The sequence below is a fragment of the Ascaphus truei genome, chromosome 15 (assembly GCF_040206685.1).
Source record: "Ascaphus truei isolate aAscTru1 chromosome 15, aAscTru1.hap1, whole genome shotgun sequence".
Lineage (NCBI taxonomy): Eukaryota > Metazoa > Chordata > Amphibia > Anura > Ascaphidae > Ascaphus > Ascaphus truei.
Window position 1 is genome coordinate 4,599,687 of NC_134497.1, and position 19,230 is coordinate 4,618,916.

The window sequence follows — 19,230 nt, forward strand, 5'->3', positions numbered from 1 at the left end:
AGGGGGAAAGTGTGGGGGGTGGGGGGAGGGAGAGGGGAAAAGAGTGGGGGGAGGAGAGAGGGAAAGTGTGGGGGGAGGAGAGAGGGAAAGTGTGGGGGGGGGAGAGGGAAAGAGTGTGGGGGGGGGGGGAGAGAGAGGGAAAGAGTGTGGGGGGGGGAGAGGGAAAGAGTGTGGGGGGGGGGGAGAGGGAAAGAGTGTGGGGGGGGGGGAGAGGGAAAGAGTGTGGGGGGGGGAGAGGGAAAGAGTGTGGGGGGGGGAGAGGGAAAGAGTGTGGGGGGGGGAGAGGGAAAGAGTGTGGGGGGGGGAGAGACAGGGAAAGAGTGTGGAGGGGGGAGAGAGGGAAAGAGTGTGGGGGGGTAGAGAGAGGGAGAGTGTGTGGGGGGGGGGAGAGAGCGGGAAAGAGTGTGGGGGGGGGAAAGAGTGTGTGGGGGGGGGGAGAGCGCGGGAAAGAGTGTGTGGGGGGGGAGAGAGCGGGAAAGAGTGTGTGGGGGGGGAGAGAGAGGGAAAGAGTGTGGGGGGGGGAGAGAGAGAGGGAAAGAGTGTGGGGGGGAGAGGGAAAGAGTGGGGGGGAGAGAGAGAGGGAAAGAGTGTGTGGGGGGGAGAGAGAGAGAGGGAAAGAGTGTGGGGGGGGAGAGAGAGAGAGGGAAAGAGTGTGGGGGGGGGGAGAGAGAGAGGGAAAGAGTGTGGGGGGGAGAGGGAAAGAGTGTGGGGGGGAGAGAGAGAGGGAAAGAGTGTGTGGTGGGGGGGGAGAGAGAGGGAAAGAGTGTGGGGGGGAGAGAGAGAGGGAAAGAGTGTGAGGGGGGAGAGAGAGAGGGAAAGAGTGTGGGGGGGGGAGAGAGAGGGAAGAGTGTGGGGGGGGAGAGAGAGGGAAAGAGTGTAGGGGGGAGGGAGAATGTGTTGTATCATTAGATATAGGATTCGTTGTATCTACATTTTAATTACTTAGCACTTTTAAACCCCCGTCGGTGCTTGAGGGGGTCTGTAAAGCAATTTGCAATCGAATGGGTTAATGCAGAGGGTTCAAAACACCCCCGTCCCCCCCTCCTCCCAACAGGACAGGTTTTCAGGATATCCCTGCTTCAGCACAAGTGGCTGTGTTTTAAAGAAATCCTAGTTACCCTGCTTGTGTTATAATAAGTGAACACTGACATTTAACTGTTAAAAAAAAAAAGTTCTTTTTGGATTAAACACAGAAAATCTAAGCATTTAGATCATTCTGTTTTGTGTTCGTTATTCTGATATTCTTAGGCCCATATTCGGTAACAGGAGCGAAGCATTAGCATGTCCTTACACCCGTTCCTGGGAATGGGAGTTAAGTCGTGCTGAAGCTTTGCACCCTTTAGTAAATACTGACCTTTGGTAAAAAATGATGAAAACCAGAGTTTTTCTAAGTCTTGTTATTTGCGCGAGATTGTAGCCAGTGCGGTGGTTGGAATATTACAGCACATTCGCCAGCAGATACATTCATAGTGCTACTGCACAAGCGTGAAAGGAGGCACGACCTAAAGCAGTGTGTTTCAGCAGGGGTTCTAGGGGTATTAGAGAGGGTTGGGGTTCCTTACAATGCATCTGATCTCAGACGCGCTATTAGAGAGGGTTGGGGTTCCTTACAATGCATCTGATCTCAGGCGCGCTATTAGAGAGGGTTGGGGTTCCTAACAATGCATCTGATCTCAGACGCGCTATTAGAGAGGGTTGGGGTTCCTTACAATGCATCTGATCTCAGACACGTTATTAGAGAGGGTTGGGGTTCCTCAGAATTACACAATATAATTATAGGGTTCCTTCACCAAAAAAATGTTTAAAAAAAACACTGCCCTATGAGTATAAAAGGGTATAAGAGAGAACAAAATAACAATGAATAATGATGTCCGTGTAACTACGTGATTCCAGGTGGGAATTCCCGATCCTCAATCCTGCCCAAAAAAGACAACTAAAAAACACCCACAGTATCGGGTGTAATAAGCCACAAAAAAGTTACAGCCGGGAACAGAATTCACGGTGCATAGAGACGAGACTAAGTGTAGGTCTCTCCATTTTCTTTTCATACGCGCAACAGAAGGCTATTTGAAGTCCTATTTGTTGTTTTTGTGGCCTTATTAATGACACTCGCGCCCGTCTCTGGGGTTGCAGTCTCTCGGAAGCCGCCAACGCAATGTAACAAAGCAAAGAATGTTTCGTGACCCCGCGGTCGGGCGGTTATATAACGCACTAATGGCGGCTTCCGTTCCTGACGCCACACAAGTCCAGCCGCTATTTCTCCTCTGGTTTTTAGCAGGAATGGGGTTGACATGTATGTTCCAGGCCGTCTGCCCGGGCCTTCAATAAGGAAATGCCAAGAACACTTGAATGCTTTTTCAGAAACGTCCGTCCGTGTCGTTGACATTAATCTCGCCCGCTCTGAGCTTTGTTTGCATAGCATGAACCCCAGATTCCTATGGCCGCCCACCCGTTAATCCCCATCTTTTCTTTAGCGCATGTTTTGGGCTTTTTTGCGCTGTAATACATCACGAACCACGTGGGAGGGAAAAAAAGCTTTTAATAAGAAAATTGACGCAAATGTAAGGGGGGGAAAAAAGGGTCATGTCCCGTCCCATTGCCATCTGCAAAGTATTACAGGGATGCGCCCAGCGGAAGACTGGCCATGTGGGGGTGACAATTAAACCAGGAGGGTCTGTAAGGGGCGTGGCGCAACCCTACAATTCTCCCTGACCTCTACCTACGCCCGCCGCCTGGCGTATGGCAAAGAGGTTGTGGGGTGGGGTGGGGGGGGGCTGGAAAGGAAGTGAGTTCTGGCAAGGAGTTACTATGAAAGAGAAGACCTCGCCTCAAGTGCAGGGGGGCTCAACTGCAGTCCTCAACCAACCCCCACCCCAAACAGGTCAGGTTTTCAGGCTATCTCTGCTTCAGCACAGGAGGCTCAGCACTAGGGGAATTATGATACATTAAGGCAGAAGCGTTCTTCCTTCCCATTGTTGCCCAAATCAACTCTGGTTCCTCTTCAAATCTTACGTAATATGTATATGTGTATGTGTATATATATATATAAATATATATATATATACACATATATATATATATATATATATATATATACATATACATATACACACTCTAAACTAGGATCCTTGTTAAGCACAGCTGGCGCAGTCACTGATTGAGCCACCTGTGCTGAAGCAGGGAGATCCCTAATACCTGGCCTGTTAGTGGTCCCTTGAGGGCTGGAGTTGGCCACCGCTGTGCTAAGCAATCTTCAGCAACACGGCATCTTGTCCCGCTGAAAGACGCCTTATATATATAGCCCACACAAGTCAGTGTCTTCTAGCCGGAGTTTGCTTCGTGAACATGGGCCATGAGTATAATATACATTTCCTTTCGGACAGGGCGGTGTAATGGTGCCGGCACACGCGGCGCGTCTGGTCCGAGTTCTGCGGATAACTCCGTACGTCGCAGCAATGCCACTTTCATGTGTTTTTACCGGGGTGGGGGGGAAAACCCATTGCGAGCTTCCTCTCGCTTTCAAGTATTTCCTGGGTGCAGAATATCGTGGCGAACGCATGAAATATTACAGTGGTGACCATTGTTTGACGTAAGAAACAGCATCAGATCTTAAACAGGCGGCAGTTTTAAGAGGCGCAGGTAAATCCTTCCAGAAGTGAAGTCCCCGGTAAGAATTGCTATCTTCTGTGGCCATATACATTAATACAGATTGATTGTAGTTCAGAGATAACATAGTCCACTGACCCTTAACATCTGTCCATGTAATATGTGGTTTTTTTTGTTTGTTTTAAAGATGGCTGGTTGATTTTAATTAAAATTAGCTGTTTGGCACTTTTGAGCACATTTTTAGGTATTTGTTTTTTTTAATACATTCAATTTAAATGTGAAAATCTATATTCCGAAGGTGTTGGGAAAATAAAACCGCAGTATTGGAGCACTCGCACAAGTAGAACTGTCTGTGGCAGATTCCCATTTAAAAAAAAATAAATCTAAAGTGAGATGTTTGCAAACCTTTTATATAAACCACTAGCCCATTTTAAAGGATGTCAAAGCTTTACTCTTCCCCCCCAACCTCTCTCTCCTCTCTCCCCTTTCTCTCCCCCAACCCTCTCTCTCATCCCCTTTTCTTTCTCCCCCCCATCTCTCTCTCTCCCTCCCCCCATCTCTTCTCTCTTCCTCCCCCCTCTTCTTCTCTCTTTCCCCCCCTCTTCTCTCTTCCTGCTCGCTCTCTCCCCCGCTTCCTCTCTCCCTCTTCTTGTCTCTCTCCCCCTCTCTGTCTTTATTAGCGGCATAAATCACTGTAAGTGTTATATGGGGGGGGGGGGGGGTTTCTTTTTTTATATTCAAGGACATCACTTCTCTCATCAGCATGGCAAATAGAGCAGGCCTGCCACTCCCCCGGAATAACATGCTAACGAGGCCCTCGTTATCTCTACGCCACAGATGTACATTTTAAGAAGTGTTGTAAGATTGTATAGGAAAAATAGGTTGGAATATTACATTTCTAGTCTCAGAAGGGAGCAGATTAAAAAAAAAAAGGATTATTCCCAATATCCTGCGATGTAAAGCAGTGGGCTCCCTGCCTTCTAGCGCCTGGTTTCCGCGCGCAATACTTTTTTGGCACGCTTGATTATACAGTTACCGAACATCTAGTCTTTAGCGGGTGTAGCGCTCAGTGCTGGTTACCCTTTGGGCCTGTAGAAGTGGCCAGCAGGCTCTGCACAGAGAGGTGCAGACAGGCTGGGACGGGGTGTACGGGCTTGGTGCATTCCTTTTAAAATAATTGCATGGAGTAGGAAGTAAAAAGCAGGGTGACTTCAATAAAAACCGGCATGTTTGCAAATAGGATCCAGATCAGAGCGTCCCACGTAAGAGCAGCACAGTATGGAGTGAAAGCGCTGAGCTGTATAAGGCCTCGGACATGGTCAGCGCGCCGTGATGGGGCGTGCTTACCCTCGGCACTTGGCCCCTGCAGCCGCAATGAGAGCGGCTTTAGCAGGGGCTCGCTTACCCTTCCGCAAGCGTAAGTCTTGGCTAAATTTTACATTTTCGCGCTTGGCGGAGCGCAGGGCCGGTCACGTGAGCGGTTCGCCCAATGAGGGCGAACCAGGTCCGTGACGTCACTGGCCCGGCCCCCGACACGCCCCTGGACGGCGCGCGGTCTAAGGCCAGGGAAAGCACCCGCTTTCCCTCAGCCTCTGCGCGCCTCCGCACGCAATCAGTAAGCATGGACGCAGCCTAACCCAGGGGTTCTGAACACCAGTCCTCAAGACCCCCCCAACAGGTCAGGTATTCAGGATATCCCAGCTTCAGCACGGGTGGTTAAGTCTTTGACTGAGCCTCTGATTGAGCCACCGGTGCTGAAGCTGGGACTGATTGAGCCACCTGTGCTGAAGCAGGGACTGATTGAGCCACCTGTGCTGAAGCAGGGACTGATTGAGCCACCTGTGCTGAAGCAGGGATATCCTGAAAACCTGACCATTGAAAGTTCCCTGTCCAGCAGTAAAGAAGTTAAGTTCACCCTCTTACGGGAAGCAGGGTCCCCCCCGGGGTTTACCGTGTTCATTTCAGCTCCCCCCCCGGGGACGTTACCCGAGATCCATATCGGGGGAAGTGCTGCCAGTACTTCCTTGGGTTTAATTCCCCACTGTCACACGGGCCCAACTGCTTCCTATTGCCCCCCCCCCCCCCCCATCACCCCTGGACATTTAAACCCTCTGTGTGGTTTCCCCTGGAGGGAGACGTGCGGCGCTACCTACAGTGCCAAGTATCACGGAACCCGAGGGGTCGCTGGGGCTGTAGATGGTGCATTCCTGCCGGTCTAAGACGTAGTTTCACCGCGACCAAGTCTGCCCGGTGTTTAGACACCACATCGCTGCCAGGACATCTCTCCGCCGGCCGCTTTGCCGCCACAATAAGCCCCTAATCTTGCACCTTACCCTCAAACCCCCCTAATCTTAACCCCTAATACGAACGATGCCCACTACTCTAACCCGCTAAAAACCCCTTATCCTGTAACCCTCTACGCTTAACCCCTAAAAGCTCGTTGTCCTTAACCCCTAAAAGCTCCTTGTCCTTAACCCTCTATCCTTAACCCCTAAAAGCCCCTTATCTTTAACCCTCTACCCGTAACCCCCTAAAAGCCCCTTAACCCCCTATCCATAACCCCCTAAAAGGCCCTTATCCTTAACCCCCTATCCATAACCCCCTAAAAGCTCCTTATCCTCAACCCCCTAAAGCCCCTTAACCCTCTACCCTTAACCCCCTAAAAGCCCCTTATCCTTAACCCCCTATCCATAACCCCCTAAAAGCTCTTATCCTTAACCCTCTATCCTTAACCCTGAAAGCCCCCTATCCTTAACCCCCTAAAAACCTCTTATCCTTAACCCTCTATCCTTAACCCCTAAAAGCCCCTTAACCCCCTGAAAGCCCCCTATCCTTAACCCCCTAAAAACCTCTTATCCTTAACCCCCTACCCGTAACCGCTAAAAGCCCTTTAAATTATCTTCCCTTATTGGCGAAACGTCCAGCGGCCGAGTGTCAGGCGGGTTACATCGCCGGCCAAACGACGGCGGAGAGACTTGGTCGCGGCGACACGGCCGTGACCCCCTGCCCCATTCCCGCCCCCTGCTTCCCTATAAATAAAGAGAAACTGCTCATTTTAAGGATCGCTGCGTAGAAACGTGCGCTCTTCACACGCGTCTGTCTCACCGCTGGGAGATACAAAGTTGTTCGGAGTTTTTGCTGTGGGCGCAAATAGACATTTTTTTTTTGGTAATGCGCATATGCTGCAAATTGTTGACTGTTGCCCCTTTGAAATAGGGACTTTAAAAAGAGGAATATTTATTTACCCGCTTCCTTACAAAGGGTGATGTGAGCAGTGGCCCTTTTCATTCTACGGCTGTGTAATATTTACAAGTGTAACTAATATTCTGCATGACCGGCGGTATCATAACTAGCATTTGTAATATTTTAATTGCAAAGCTTCAATGAATGTTTAAAAAAACATGTAGATTTTTGTATGTCTGACTTGGGCTGGCCCCAGGAAAATGTAATCCTTGTAATAATCTGTTTTTTTGTTTGTGCGCTAACATTTTTTTTTTTTTTTAATTCTGTATTTGGCATCTAATTGACAAGCGAATATATCACCTTTTTTTTGATTGAATACCATTGTAAACTGCAGGGCCCCAGTCCCAGGGGTGGGCAACAACTTCAGTCCTCGAGGGCCACCAACAGGTCTGGTTTTCAGCATATCCCTGCCTCAGCACAGGTGGCTCACTCAGCCCCAGCTTCATCACAGGTGGCTCCACCAGTGCTGAAGCAGGGATATCCTGAAAACCAGACCTGTTTGTGGCCCCTGAGGACTGGAGTTAGGCTGGGGCGGCTAAGCATTCCATGATCCAATGTCAGAATGTAAATGAAATCACTACAAGTTTATATAATGTATCGCTCAAAAAAAAAAGGATGTGAGCATTTTTTTTTATATAATAAAAGGTGTTTGTTTACAACAACGACTTGTTTGTTGATTTCCCACCCCCCCCTCCCCCCCCTCCCTCCCCCCCCTCCCTCCCCTCCTCCCCCCCTCGCTCCCCTCCTCCCCCCCTCCCTCCCCTCCTCCCTCCCCTCATCCCCCCCTCCCTCCCCTCCTCCCTCCCCTCATCCCCCCCCTCCCATCCCCTCCCTCCCATCCCCCCCCCTCCCTCATTTGTATTAAAAAAATACCACACTTATCAATGTATTTTTGACTTGATTATTTTGTACTGGGCAGCACCGATTACAGGTCGCTGGAGATCCGTCTTGCTACAGTGTGTACATTGGGGTCTGTTTTCACCTCCCTAGGTTGTTTCCCCCCTCCCCCCCTCCTAGTTACTGTCTTTGACTGAGCCACTGATTGAGCCGAAGCAGGGATATCCTGAAAACCTGACCTGTTGGTGGCCCTTGAGGACTGGAGTTTGGCCGCCCCTGCTGCTGTCTTGCACATAGCTACCGTTAATCGGAGCTGACCAATATGTTTAAAATGTTTACTTTTTTGTATGGCCAATCGCATCAAAACACGCGGTGTCTGTTTTTACGGTTTTAAGAGTTTTAAGTGACTCAAAACAGCAAAAAAAAAATGTAAAAAGTGCCATTTTTGAACGATTTTGAGAAAATTGGCAGTTCATCGGGACATTTGGTGAAAATCTGAGCGTATGGTCACCCCTCGGGTCTGTAATTTTGGAGAGGAGAACACTTGTTATACTGGAACTTTAGGGGGAGGGGAGAGGGGGGGGAGCGGGGTTCTCCCCCTCAGTAATAACTGAGCAGAGGGGAGCGGGGTTCTCCCCCTCAGTAATAACTGAGCAGAGGGGAGCGGGGTTCTCCCCCTCAGTAATAACTGAGCAGAGGGGAGCGGGGTTCTCCCCCTCAGTAATAACTGAGCAGAGGGGAGCGGGGTTCTCCCCCTCAGTAATAACTGAGCAGAGGGGAGCGGGGTTCTCCCCCTCAGTAATAACTGAGCAGTGGGAAGCGGGGTTCTCCCCCTCAGTAATAACTGAGCAGAGGGGAGCGGGGTTCTCCCCCTCAGTAATAACTGAGCAGAGGGGAGCGGGGTTCTCCCCCTCAGTAATAACTGAGCAGTGGGGAGCGGGGTTCTCCCCCTCAGTAATAACTGAGCAGTGGGGAGCGGGGTTCTCCCCCTCAGTAATAACTGCCAGATTTTCAACCCGTTTCTTTGACTGCCGTGTAATGGAAATGCTGCCGCAAAAACCCAATTTTCTTCATCTTTCGCTCCTGGGGTTACCACGGTGACCTGTAGCCTGCACTGGGCTGAGGGCAGAGCTCCATTTTAACCACCCGGACACTTCATATTTAAAACGCTGCCCAAACAAAGTTAAAGTATACAAATACATCTACAGACAGAAACATATTGGTCATACCAAGTAAAAATGATGGTGTCTCTGTCGATATAGAACCATATTATTATTATTCCTGCAATAAGCCACCTGAGTGTTTGTAATTAAACACTTTCATTATTTCATTGCACCCTACATAATACCCGGGATACAATGGCCCAGGTTAATGAAACCTTGCTCAAGTTAGCGCAGCGGTTCCGTGGGAGTTACCGCGTGCTAAAGCTTAGCGCCCCTTAGACAATCTGGGCCTCTGAAGGCTAATAAATAGAATGTACACATGAGCCGTGGAGCTCTTTAAACATGACTGTGTTGGACACGTTGATATCACGCACACGTGTGTCTGGCTATACATATACACGGAACTCGCAGCCTTAACGTTCATGGCTCAGAGTTCCGAATATTTCTGCGGAGATCCCCCCCCCCCATTCCCCTCCCCCAGCGACGGATCTAACGCATTCTGGGCCGTGTCATTTAATGCAGGTATCGGTATTCAGGGCGGATGTATTTTTCTATACGAATGGTCACAGTAAAGTTGGGGTAAATGTATTGGAGGAGTTGAAATGCTAAGGCACAGAGGGCGGCAATAGCTGTGTAACTGTGGGGCGCTTCAAAAAGAGACGTTTATTACTAAAACGTGTCTCATTTCCTACACCTGCATTATAACTCCCAGACAAGGGGGGGTTAGGGTGCCACGTTTACATGTGTATAATATGGGACCCCCCCCAAAAGCACACACAATCCCCCCCCACAATATACACAACTCCTCCCCCCCACAATACACACAGAGCCCCTCCCCCATAATACGCACACACAATCGCGTCCCCCACAACACACACACAATGTCCCCCCCCCCCCACAAGGTACACAAACCCAATCCCCGCCATAACACATACACAATTGCCCCCCCCGCCCACAATATACACACAATCTCCCCCCCACAATACACACACAGTCCTCCCCCACAATACACACACACAATCTCTCCCCCCCTAACACACACACAGTCCTCCCCCACCCTCATAATCTTTCCCCCCCCCACCATGCACACACGCACAATTCCCCCCCCCCCCCCCGCCATACACACAGTGGCGCGGCAGCTGAACGTGGAAGTTCGGGCCCAACTTCCAGCGCCGGCCGGGCCTCCCGCTGCCACCAGGCCCGGGACACCTAGCTCTCCCCCCCCTGAATATACCGGACAATTATGCGCCCCAACAGACCTTTCAGGGACCGCAGGACAACGCGACGGAGAAAGGCCCATTCCCGTGCGCGCGGGACAAACAGGGGCCCTGCGTGGGGCTGAATTCCCCTGAACGCGACGTGTTGCGCACGCCTCTGCACAAGAGGTGCTCTTCTTTTACTCTCCGGGGAATATTCTGTGCTAAATGCGCAGCACTGCAGGGGCCTCTGGCAGTTGGATAATTATTTCAACGTTTTGCATGATTAATTGTGTATAATACCATGCAATATTTATACGTTACAGGAGCGTTCTGAATAAATCTGCGATCCTGGGACGCGCGCTGATTCTGCGTCCCACAGGTGCCTTTTTTTTAAATGATGTTTTCTTTATTTATAGGGTGACATTGTTGTGGAATGGGGAGCTATTAAATCTGCTTTATCACAAACATCTGCTAAAAAAAATACATTTGCTAAGCGTGTCACACACTGGAATTGCGTGCTGTGTTACTTCAATGTGTACATATTCTAACACAAAAAAAACCAAACTAACAAAAAAAAGTTGATGAAAATATAGTTACGTCAGATGCTGCCCTAACAATAACTTCGCAATGGTTTAGTTACGCGACACTGGATAATGGATACGGCGGGTATTTTCAGGAGATAGAATAAAACATTCATTGTGGTCTGTTTAAAAAAATGAAAAATACTGCACACGTTTTTGGTCTATTAAAGCAGCGGTTCAGGCGGCTTTCCCCCGTTTAATATTTGCATCAATGCAATCCGCACAGTGATAAGTAATTAGCTACGTTGCTGATCGATCTGTTCTCCTGGGATAGATCGGCGAAGATTCGGCTCGGGGGGTTCACTAAATGGCTGTCAGCGCAGCAGAAGAGGACCAAGGATGTAAAGTTCTGTGGGGAAGATCATGTGACCAGGCAGTCACTAGATACAATTGGTGCACTGCTAGAGAGAGGGCAGGGCTCAAAAAGGGGTGTGCCAGAGCCTGTTTCAGAAGAGGAAGGGGATGTGACTTTGTAAATGGTTGCTATAGAAACAAAAAATGCTTGTTATATTGTAATTAACAGGGATAAGCAAACTTTTTATTCCACGCCCCCCTTTTCACCCATGATATTTGTCGGGGCCCCCCTGCCTTATGTAATCAAAATCACATTAAAAAAAACAGCTTTATTACACGTGCGTCCTCCCCTGAGAAGGAAGGGCAGCCGGTGCAGTGTTTCTCATCATCAGGGGATCCAGCCCGGAATCCCGCCCGGAATCCCGGGAGCTTCCCGGAGAGAGGCAGAGGAGAGGGGCGGTGAGAACGCTGGCGACGCCGGATCCCTGCCCAAACTGGGCCGGTTCATGCTTTTAACCGATTGACACAATGTTCTCTCTCTCAAAGACTGCTCAGGGGTTACGTGGCCAACACCATGGCCACTGATTTGGGGCACGCATCGCCCCGAAGAACTGCTCATTCACAATTCTGCACTATTGTGTGGGCTTTATATCTTTTCGGTGTGTATATATATATATATATATATATTTTTTCTCATGTGTTTCCATCATTTGGACTGGTTTGTTCTCTGATATTCACGTTGTATGGTTTTATTATTCTAATTTTCTTATTGCTTTAATTTTTATTTAGTAATATTATATAAGCACTATTTGATTATTTAATCATTTAGCCCTATTCACCATCACATTAGAACTCACTTATCACACTTATAGCGCTACTCTTTGTTCCTTGTTTTTGATATACTGTATGTATATATATATATGCGCTCCCCACGACCTGCAAATCTACAATACGGGATTGAAAAAGCAATCCATTGAGGGTTTTATAACTGTTTTTTACAGTTTGTATACACTGGGTTTGCATTGTTTCACACATATTCACGTTGGATTCAGTTACACCGCACCTATAATTCACTATACTGTACGTGTTAGATGTGACCAGGTGTAAAATGACAGATTCACAAGTCTCTAGAGATTTTATCTGTAATACTGTAGGTCCACTGGACTTTATTTCACACCCTAATTGTAGGACTTTCACTTGCACGTTAAGTATAAGTGCCACACTTTATTCTCCTTATAGGGAGACCGCGGTGACTGTTGATGAGTTATATTAGAGTTGAATGTACCAGTTAATTTCACACAGCATTTCTTCCCTCAATTAGCAGCAGTGCCTCCTGTGTGGCTGAAGCAGGGTGCTGCAGGGGTAGGGTGCTGCAGGAGCAGGGTGCTGCAGGGGCAGGGTGCTGCAGGAGCAGGGTGCTGCAGGAGCAGGGTGCTGCAGGGGCAGGGTGCTGCAGGAGCAGGGTGCTGCAGGGGCAGGGTGCTGCAGGGGCAGGGTGCTCCAGGGGCAGGGTGCTGCAGGAGCAGGGTGCTGCAGGGGCAGGGTGCTGCAGGGGCAGGGTGTTGCAGGAGCAGGGTGCTGCAGGGGCAGGGTGCTGCAGGGGCAGGGTGCTGCAGGAGCAGGGTGCTGCAGGGGCAGGGTGCTGCAGGGGCAGGGTGCTGCAGGGGCAGGGTGCTGCAGGAGCAGGGTGCTGCAGGGGCAGGGTGCTGCAGGGGCAGGGTGCTGCAGGAGCAGGGTGCTGCAGGGGCACTGTTGAAGGGCAGACACCGGAAGCAAAGACTTCTCTCTTGACAGTCCTCATCCGACTCCATCCTGCTTTGCTCTGGCGGCTTTCTTCAACTGCCGCCGTCCTTCCGCCCGCGCCGACCAGCATGATCCGCCACTTGCCATCATGTTCCGCCGTTCCGCTGCCCGCCATCATGTTCCGCCGCCCGTGCCCACCATTACGATCTGCCGTTCCGCCGCCTGTGGCCACCATCATGTTCCACTGCTGCCACCAGGCTGTACCGGCCCCGCGCCCCCCTTAATAAATCTTGCACCCCCCCCCCAGTTTGCGCACCCCTGTTATAATACATTCAAAATGTCATTCAGAGGTTTTTTTTTTTTTTTAAATGCTACAAATATTTTCTCATAGAACAGAACTGATTTATTAAAAAAACGCACGGTTTGGTGGACACAGATTAAGTCGAACATCTGCAATTTAGTGCACAGTTACGATTAGAAAAAGCAGCTAATTGGAATGTTATAAAAATATCAGAAGTTCCAACGAGTATAATCTGCGGCAGCTGGAGACAAAACGCCTTTTTTTGTCGCTTAATCCTCCCCCTACATTCTTTTGAAGTCATCTATCTGCCTTTTGCAAGTTTTGACCATCTTTTTCCAAGGCGGTCATTTACCAAACTCTCCATTCCTTACCGGCCACGCTTTCAAACTATTAGTATGGTGTATTTGGAAAGCACCAACTCCTGCCGGAGTGTAGTACAAGGACGGTACAGAGTAATGTGTAAGGACAAACATGCACAAACATATACAGAAGGTAATGAGAGGCCTGCTCGTCGTGAGAGCTTACAATCTAGAGCAGGGGTGGCCAACTCCAGACCTCAAGGGCCGCCAACGGGCCAGGTATTCAGGATATCCCTGCTTCAGCACAGGTGGCAGCCACTGATTGTGCCACCTGTGCTGAAGCAGGGATATCCCTAAATGGCGACTAGTTTACTGAACAGTCGGTAAAGTCTCGAGGGAGATGTTGAAAGCACAATCCCAGCAGATCCCAGTCTTCCATTGAATTGCATTGCGAAGGAAGTAAGAGAAATAGGCGCTTCAGACTCTTGGCTGTTTCATTTCGGACATTTTTTCTTTCACCCTTTCAGCGCCATTTTGTTTCCCCGCCCTCGCATATGCAGCCGGGAGACTTTGATGCATGACCGCGTATAAATATTGTTTTACTTTGATACCCCAGTTTCTTTTTTTAGGGGGCATCACATATAGCTTGCCACGTGGTGGGGGTTCTTGTATAAACGGTATTCATGACCACTCAGGAGTGCAGGAACTATTTATTGGGGTGCTGTGCATACACAATCAGTAACATACATACTTTTCCATGTTGTAAAAATAAATACCCAATGGGGTCTACAGCACCCTTTATCCCAGCACCCATGCAAACACTTAGAGGAGCAATCCATGCAATACCCTTCATGTGTGTTTTGCTCTGTTGTATTAGATAATACTTACCACCTTGTTCTTATTTTAAAAATTCAACTCTAAATGCCATTTGTAGTGAGTTTTAATATACCGACAGTGCCGGATTTCCCATTTGGCCCGGGCCTAACGTGGCAGAATTTGGAGGCAGCATGCGTGACTGGTGCTTGCCGTCCGCGAATGCGCCTGCGTGGCCGGCAACGTGAGGTCACACGGCATAACGTTGCCACGGGACGGCGCAGGGCTGGAAGAGGAGGTTGGCACCAGGAAAGTGCCTTAGGGCGCCATTTTTTTAAATCCACCACTGTATACTGAGCATCCTGTGATTCCTATAGCAGGCTTTATCCCACCTCCCCCGCAGTGCAAGATCTTTGTAACACTTTCCTGTTTGTGATAATTTGTTGCCAATGTTCCCAGCAGGTTGAGCTGCAAACTGTAACAATAGATAATGTTACTTTTATTAATATAACAATACACTGTAGCTTCTGAGTTACACTGACTGAAGGATTGATTGAAACTGAAAGGCGGCCATTTAGTGAACCCTGGGAAGCAGGATCTTTGCTGATCGATGACAAGAGAACCAATTTATCGGCAGCTTAGGTAATTAGTTTTCCATTGGTCATCACTCGAGTCTAGGCTCAAAGTTGATCTTTCCTGTCTTGCCTTCATATACTTCCTGGGCAAGCTACCTGTCTACCCGAACAAGCTCCTCACCCCCACCACATGCAGCACCTATCATCTGAGATCAGACTCCAAAAGACTGTTCATGGTCCCAAGGTTCAGCAAAGTATCCGGCCGCTCCTCCGTCTCTTACAGTGCACCTCACAACTGGAACAGCCTACAGGAGACTCTCACAGCCGCCACCAGTCTAAGGCTGAGTTCAGGGTGGCTGCTACGGACGCTCCTCCCCGCGTGCTCCTGCAGCCCAGCGATCTGTGTTCAGGCTGCAGGAGTCGGTCGCGGAGTTTGGGGGCGTGGCGGGGGCGAGGCGAATGTGTCACGGAGCTGGTTCTTGGAACCAGCTCACGTGACGCGACTGTAGCCCGAAATATCATTTCGGGTTGTAGCGGCAAAATGTCGCAGCGTCAACGCTGCACTTTGCCGCCGGTGGAGTTTTCAGTTTGAACACTCCCACTGAACAACCCGAAATTGCGACGGACGTACGCGCGCACATCACATAGCAGCCACCCTGAACACGGCCTAAGGTCTTTCATAACTAAAGCTGTCTCACATTTTAATCTGGTTTCTAACTGTTACATACGCCCATAATATATATTATCTCTAGCTGTGCACGCAATGTCTTGTATATAATGTATACCCTGCTCATTTATGTAACTGTATTTGTAACCATGTATCTGTCATCATAACTCTATGCCCAGGACATACTTGAAAACGAGAGGTAACTCTCAATGTATTACTTCCTGGTAACACATGTTATAAATAAATAAATAAATAAAATTTACTAAGCGGTGCTGTTCAATAAGACACCTTCTGGACCATTGATTTGGACGTCTGTAAGGTGACGTCTGGCACTGGAAGATGTCTTACGGAGTAGCACCTCTTACTATTATTATCTTTTATTTAATGGCGCCAACATATTAAGTAGTGCAGTACAATGTTCCTGGTAAAACATGTTATAAATAAATAAATAAATAAAGCTAATCAAAGGCTAAATATATTAAAACAAAAATATACATTTCTTGCAAACTGCTTGGATTAATATCCTCTGTAAATATTTGCATTATACTTTATTTTATGAATGCAACTGGGCATCATCACCCACCCCCACCGAGACTGCATGTCTCCCTGCTGCACCCGAGCCCCCCCAATCCCTGCACTGGGGGTGGGAGGACTCAGGCATGCAGCAGGCCGGCTCGCGCACACTGCGCACGCGCCGTCCGGCGGTTGGAACGTTACCCTGGGACGTCGCGAGCCCAGCCTTGCAGTGCCCGTGACGTCAGCAGGCTGCCTCGCGCTCCCCAGTCCCCCTTTGCTGCATCACCAGCTGCTCTGCTCGGCTCTATAGCATTGCACAGGCCCCCACCCCCCGGAGCACCCACCTCTTACCACCATCACCCGCTTCCCCTCACATTGCACCCACAGCTAACCCCTGCACCTTACTGCATTGCTGTCTGCTGAAGAGGTGAGAAGGGTGCTGCTGGGGGGAAGGAAAGGGTGCAAGCTCTCTCCATTTGCAAAAGGAGGAGGAGAAGGAGGAGGAACACCCCGCCTAGGAAATTACAACAGTGCAAGAAAAAAAAAAAAAAAAAAAAAGGACACGACACCCAGTGCAGAGGGAAGCACCCAGAAACTGCTGGTGGAGAGACGCAGGGGGTGGGGGTGCAACATGGCGAAAACCGAGCAGATCCTGGTCCTGGAGCCGCCGCACGAGCTCAAATTCCGAGGTGAGCAGCGGGGAGGGAGGGTGCATTCTGCTGGGGAGGTGGCAGCCATCTTTTCTGGGTGGTGGGGCCTGGGTGGCAGGCTGCACCCCCACGCCCTTCATCTGCTTTTTTTGCATGGCAGCAGGAGGGCAGGGGCTATTCTTTTGGGAGGGGCTGGGTGGGGGGGTGGGGGGGGGGTGCTCCACATATGCATGCCCATAGCATACAAAGGTGTAAAACCCAGGGGATGCATCACCCCTCCCCACACCCCTAATTCCAGCCCCCATGCACGGCTGCTATGCAACACACACCGTGTATTTTTTTGTTTGTTGCTAAACTTGCAATGGGAAATCACTGCAACATGAAGCACTCCCTGGTGTTGCAAATCAGATCTATGTCTAGCTCTTATTTATAGAGTGCCCACAGTGTACTCCAAGCTTCACAAAGTATGCAACAGAATGCAGGGGATTATAACACAAAGGCCCCCAATAGAAATGCGTATCCCTGTGCCACAGAGCTTGCAATCTGAGTGGGAGGCAGCAGGTGGGGGAGTGCGTGCGGTAGATGGCAGTGCTTGGCCACCATGGTTGGTAGGAGTGACACTGGGCTAGCAGCCATGGATCCAGACTATTGTAATGCTTCAGATGCAGAAAGTAGGGTCTTCAATGTTTTTTTTACACATGAAAGGGGCTGACCTTGCACAATATCCTCTCTCTGCTGACATTGTGCAGGGAAATAAAGGATCACATTTCATGGCTACACTGTTTGCAATCCATTGTTTTCTAGTGCAAGCTTGTTCCAGCAGTTGTGATAAGCATAGTCCCCCCACCCCCCTATATTCTGCATGCAATGGGGTTCACAGCACAACTTGGCTGCTGTTTGAAGAAAAAACAAACATTGAAATAATATGTGTAATTACTTCTGTTGGAAGAATTCACATGACGTCCTAGATTTTCTTTAGGCCTCATCCCACATATTATGTTTTTTTTTTTTTGTTATTTATGTAAGAATCTGGCTTTTTGTATCTTATCAATTCTTAGTGTGAATATATATATATATATATATATATATTTTTTTTAATCGGGAGTCTTAAGTATATGTATTTTAGGAGCAGAATGTAGAGTATAAATCCAGAGGCTTTGAGCCTGCTAAGAAAAGCAGTGAATCATGGTGCCTATATGGGAACACCCAGTTAGTTCACCCAATGCGGCTATATTTAGTAGAATTATTTAAGTTTCCATGTGCACTGGGTTAGCCGGTGTTATGCAAGGTACAAAATCGTAATGAAATCATGATTGCTTCTGCAAATTAAATCCGGGCTGCTTGTTTGTTCTTTCTGATTTGCAATAACAAGAGGGCAGTGTACTTCCCATGTATTGGGAATGTCTTTGCGTTTCACGAAATATCTAAGTATTCCTATTATATTTGTATATATTTTATTTGTATAGCGCCGTCCATGTACATAGCGCTTTAAAGCAGTGACACAATACGAATAAGCGTGTCATACATAAAAGTACACTTTAGGAAAAGGAGTCCCTGCCCCGAAGAGCTTACAATCTGAGTGCTAAGTCGGGAGAACTTGGAGACAGTAGGATGGGTGTTGTGGTAAGTGCGTCTGCAAGGGGTCATGGTAAATGCATGGAATAAAGGATGCAATTAATTCAATTATGACCCAAGTGCATGCGTTCCTCCGATTTGTCCTAAAGGGTTATCTATTAGGTTATTTATTTATTAAATATTTTACCACGTAGAATACATTTTGTTACTGCTCGTTTTCAAGTACTGTCATGGATATATCGCTCAACACTTTAACCTGCTAATGGATTTTGTGTAGGGCCCCAGGGCGAATCTGGCCTGTACCCCTGATATGTGGTGACATTGTTGCTGGCCTATTGTGATCCATACAATGTTCTTTAATCTGCACGGTGTCTATCCAGGCTGGGCTGAGGGCATGCAAGGAGTTGACCAAGATGCAATATTGCAAGATGCTCCTTTTTTTTGTGCTCCCTGCACACTTTTGCTGAGTCTTCTCTTTCCCCAGCGTATCTTTTTGAGTATTTCATACCACCTGATTTGGCTCCTCAAATGCATCGTGTTTTACATGACATGCAGCCACTGCAGGGGAGGCATCTTATTTCTGTTGCTTGGGCAGCCTCCAAAGAGGTTAGAATCCCAGCGACACTTGTTATCCAATGAAGGGTGAGTGAGTTGAAAGGACAGGAGCATCCTAATAAGCATAGTGTTGTTCTCCGGTCAATGGTGGCACGCAGCCACTAATCTCACAAGCCTATACAGATACACTCAGGACATCTGTCCACATCTTACACACCGTCCCAAACCTGCTATGACTTCTAACATCCTGCAATCCCATTGATACTTATTATTATTTTTATTTTTTGGAAACCTATTCATAACGTAGAAGAGCAGGGGTGCTGAACTCCAGTCACTGTGTGTGTGTCACTGTGTGTGTGTCACTGTGTGTGTGTCACTGTGTGTGTGTCACGCTCAGGAGACGCCAATAGTATATATATATATTTTTTTTATCCTCAAAAACGCGGTTTGGTAAGTGTTGCGCTTGCATGGCAGAAAGTTGAAACAGGCATGTTTATTATACAACGGAATTGGCAGCCTCGCGCCTCCCGTAGGTGGCTGCGTCCCCGTAGTTTTCGTGTGAACGCTGCAGTTGATGGCGGGGCGGCGGCACCGCTCCTCGCGCATGGCTTCT

General features: G+C 48.7%; 1 protein-coding gene across 2 annotated transcripts in view; it reads left to right on the top strand.

The window, feature by feature from the left end:
- Positions 1–16,055: 16,055 nt before the first annotated feature.
- VAPB (VAMP associated protein B and C) overlaps positions 16,056–19,230 on the top strand; it is a 37,810-nt gene continuing 34,635 nt past the window's right edge. The window contains exon 1 of one of the 2 annotated variants that reach the window (XM_075571334.1): positions 16,056–16,526. In XM_075571334.1, coding sequence (XP_075427449.1) covers positions 16,469–16,526 — 58 coding nt within the window. In that variant the 5' untranslated portion in view covers positions 16,056–16,468. The remainder of the gene's footprint in view (positions 16,527–19,230) is intronic. The other variant, XM_075571333.1, reaches the window with a different exon arrangement.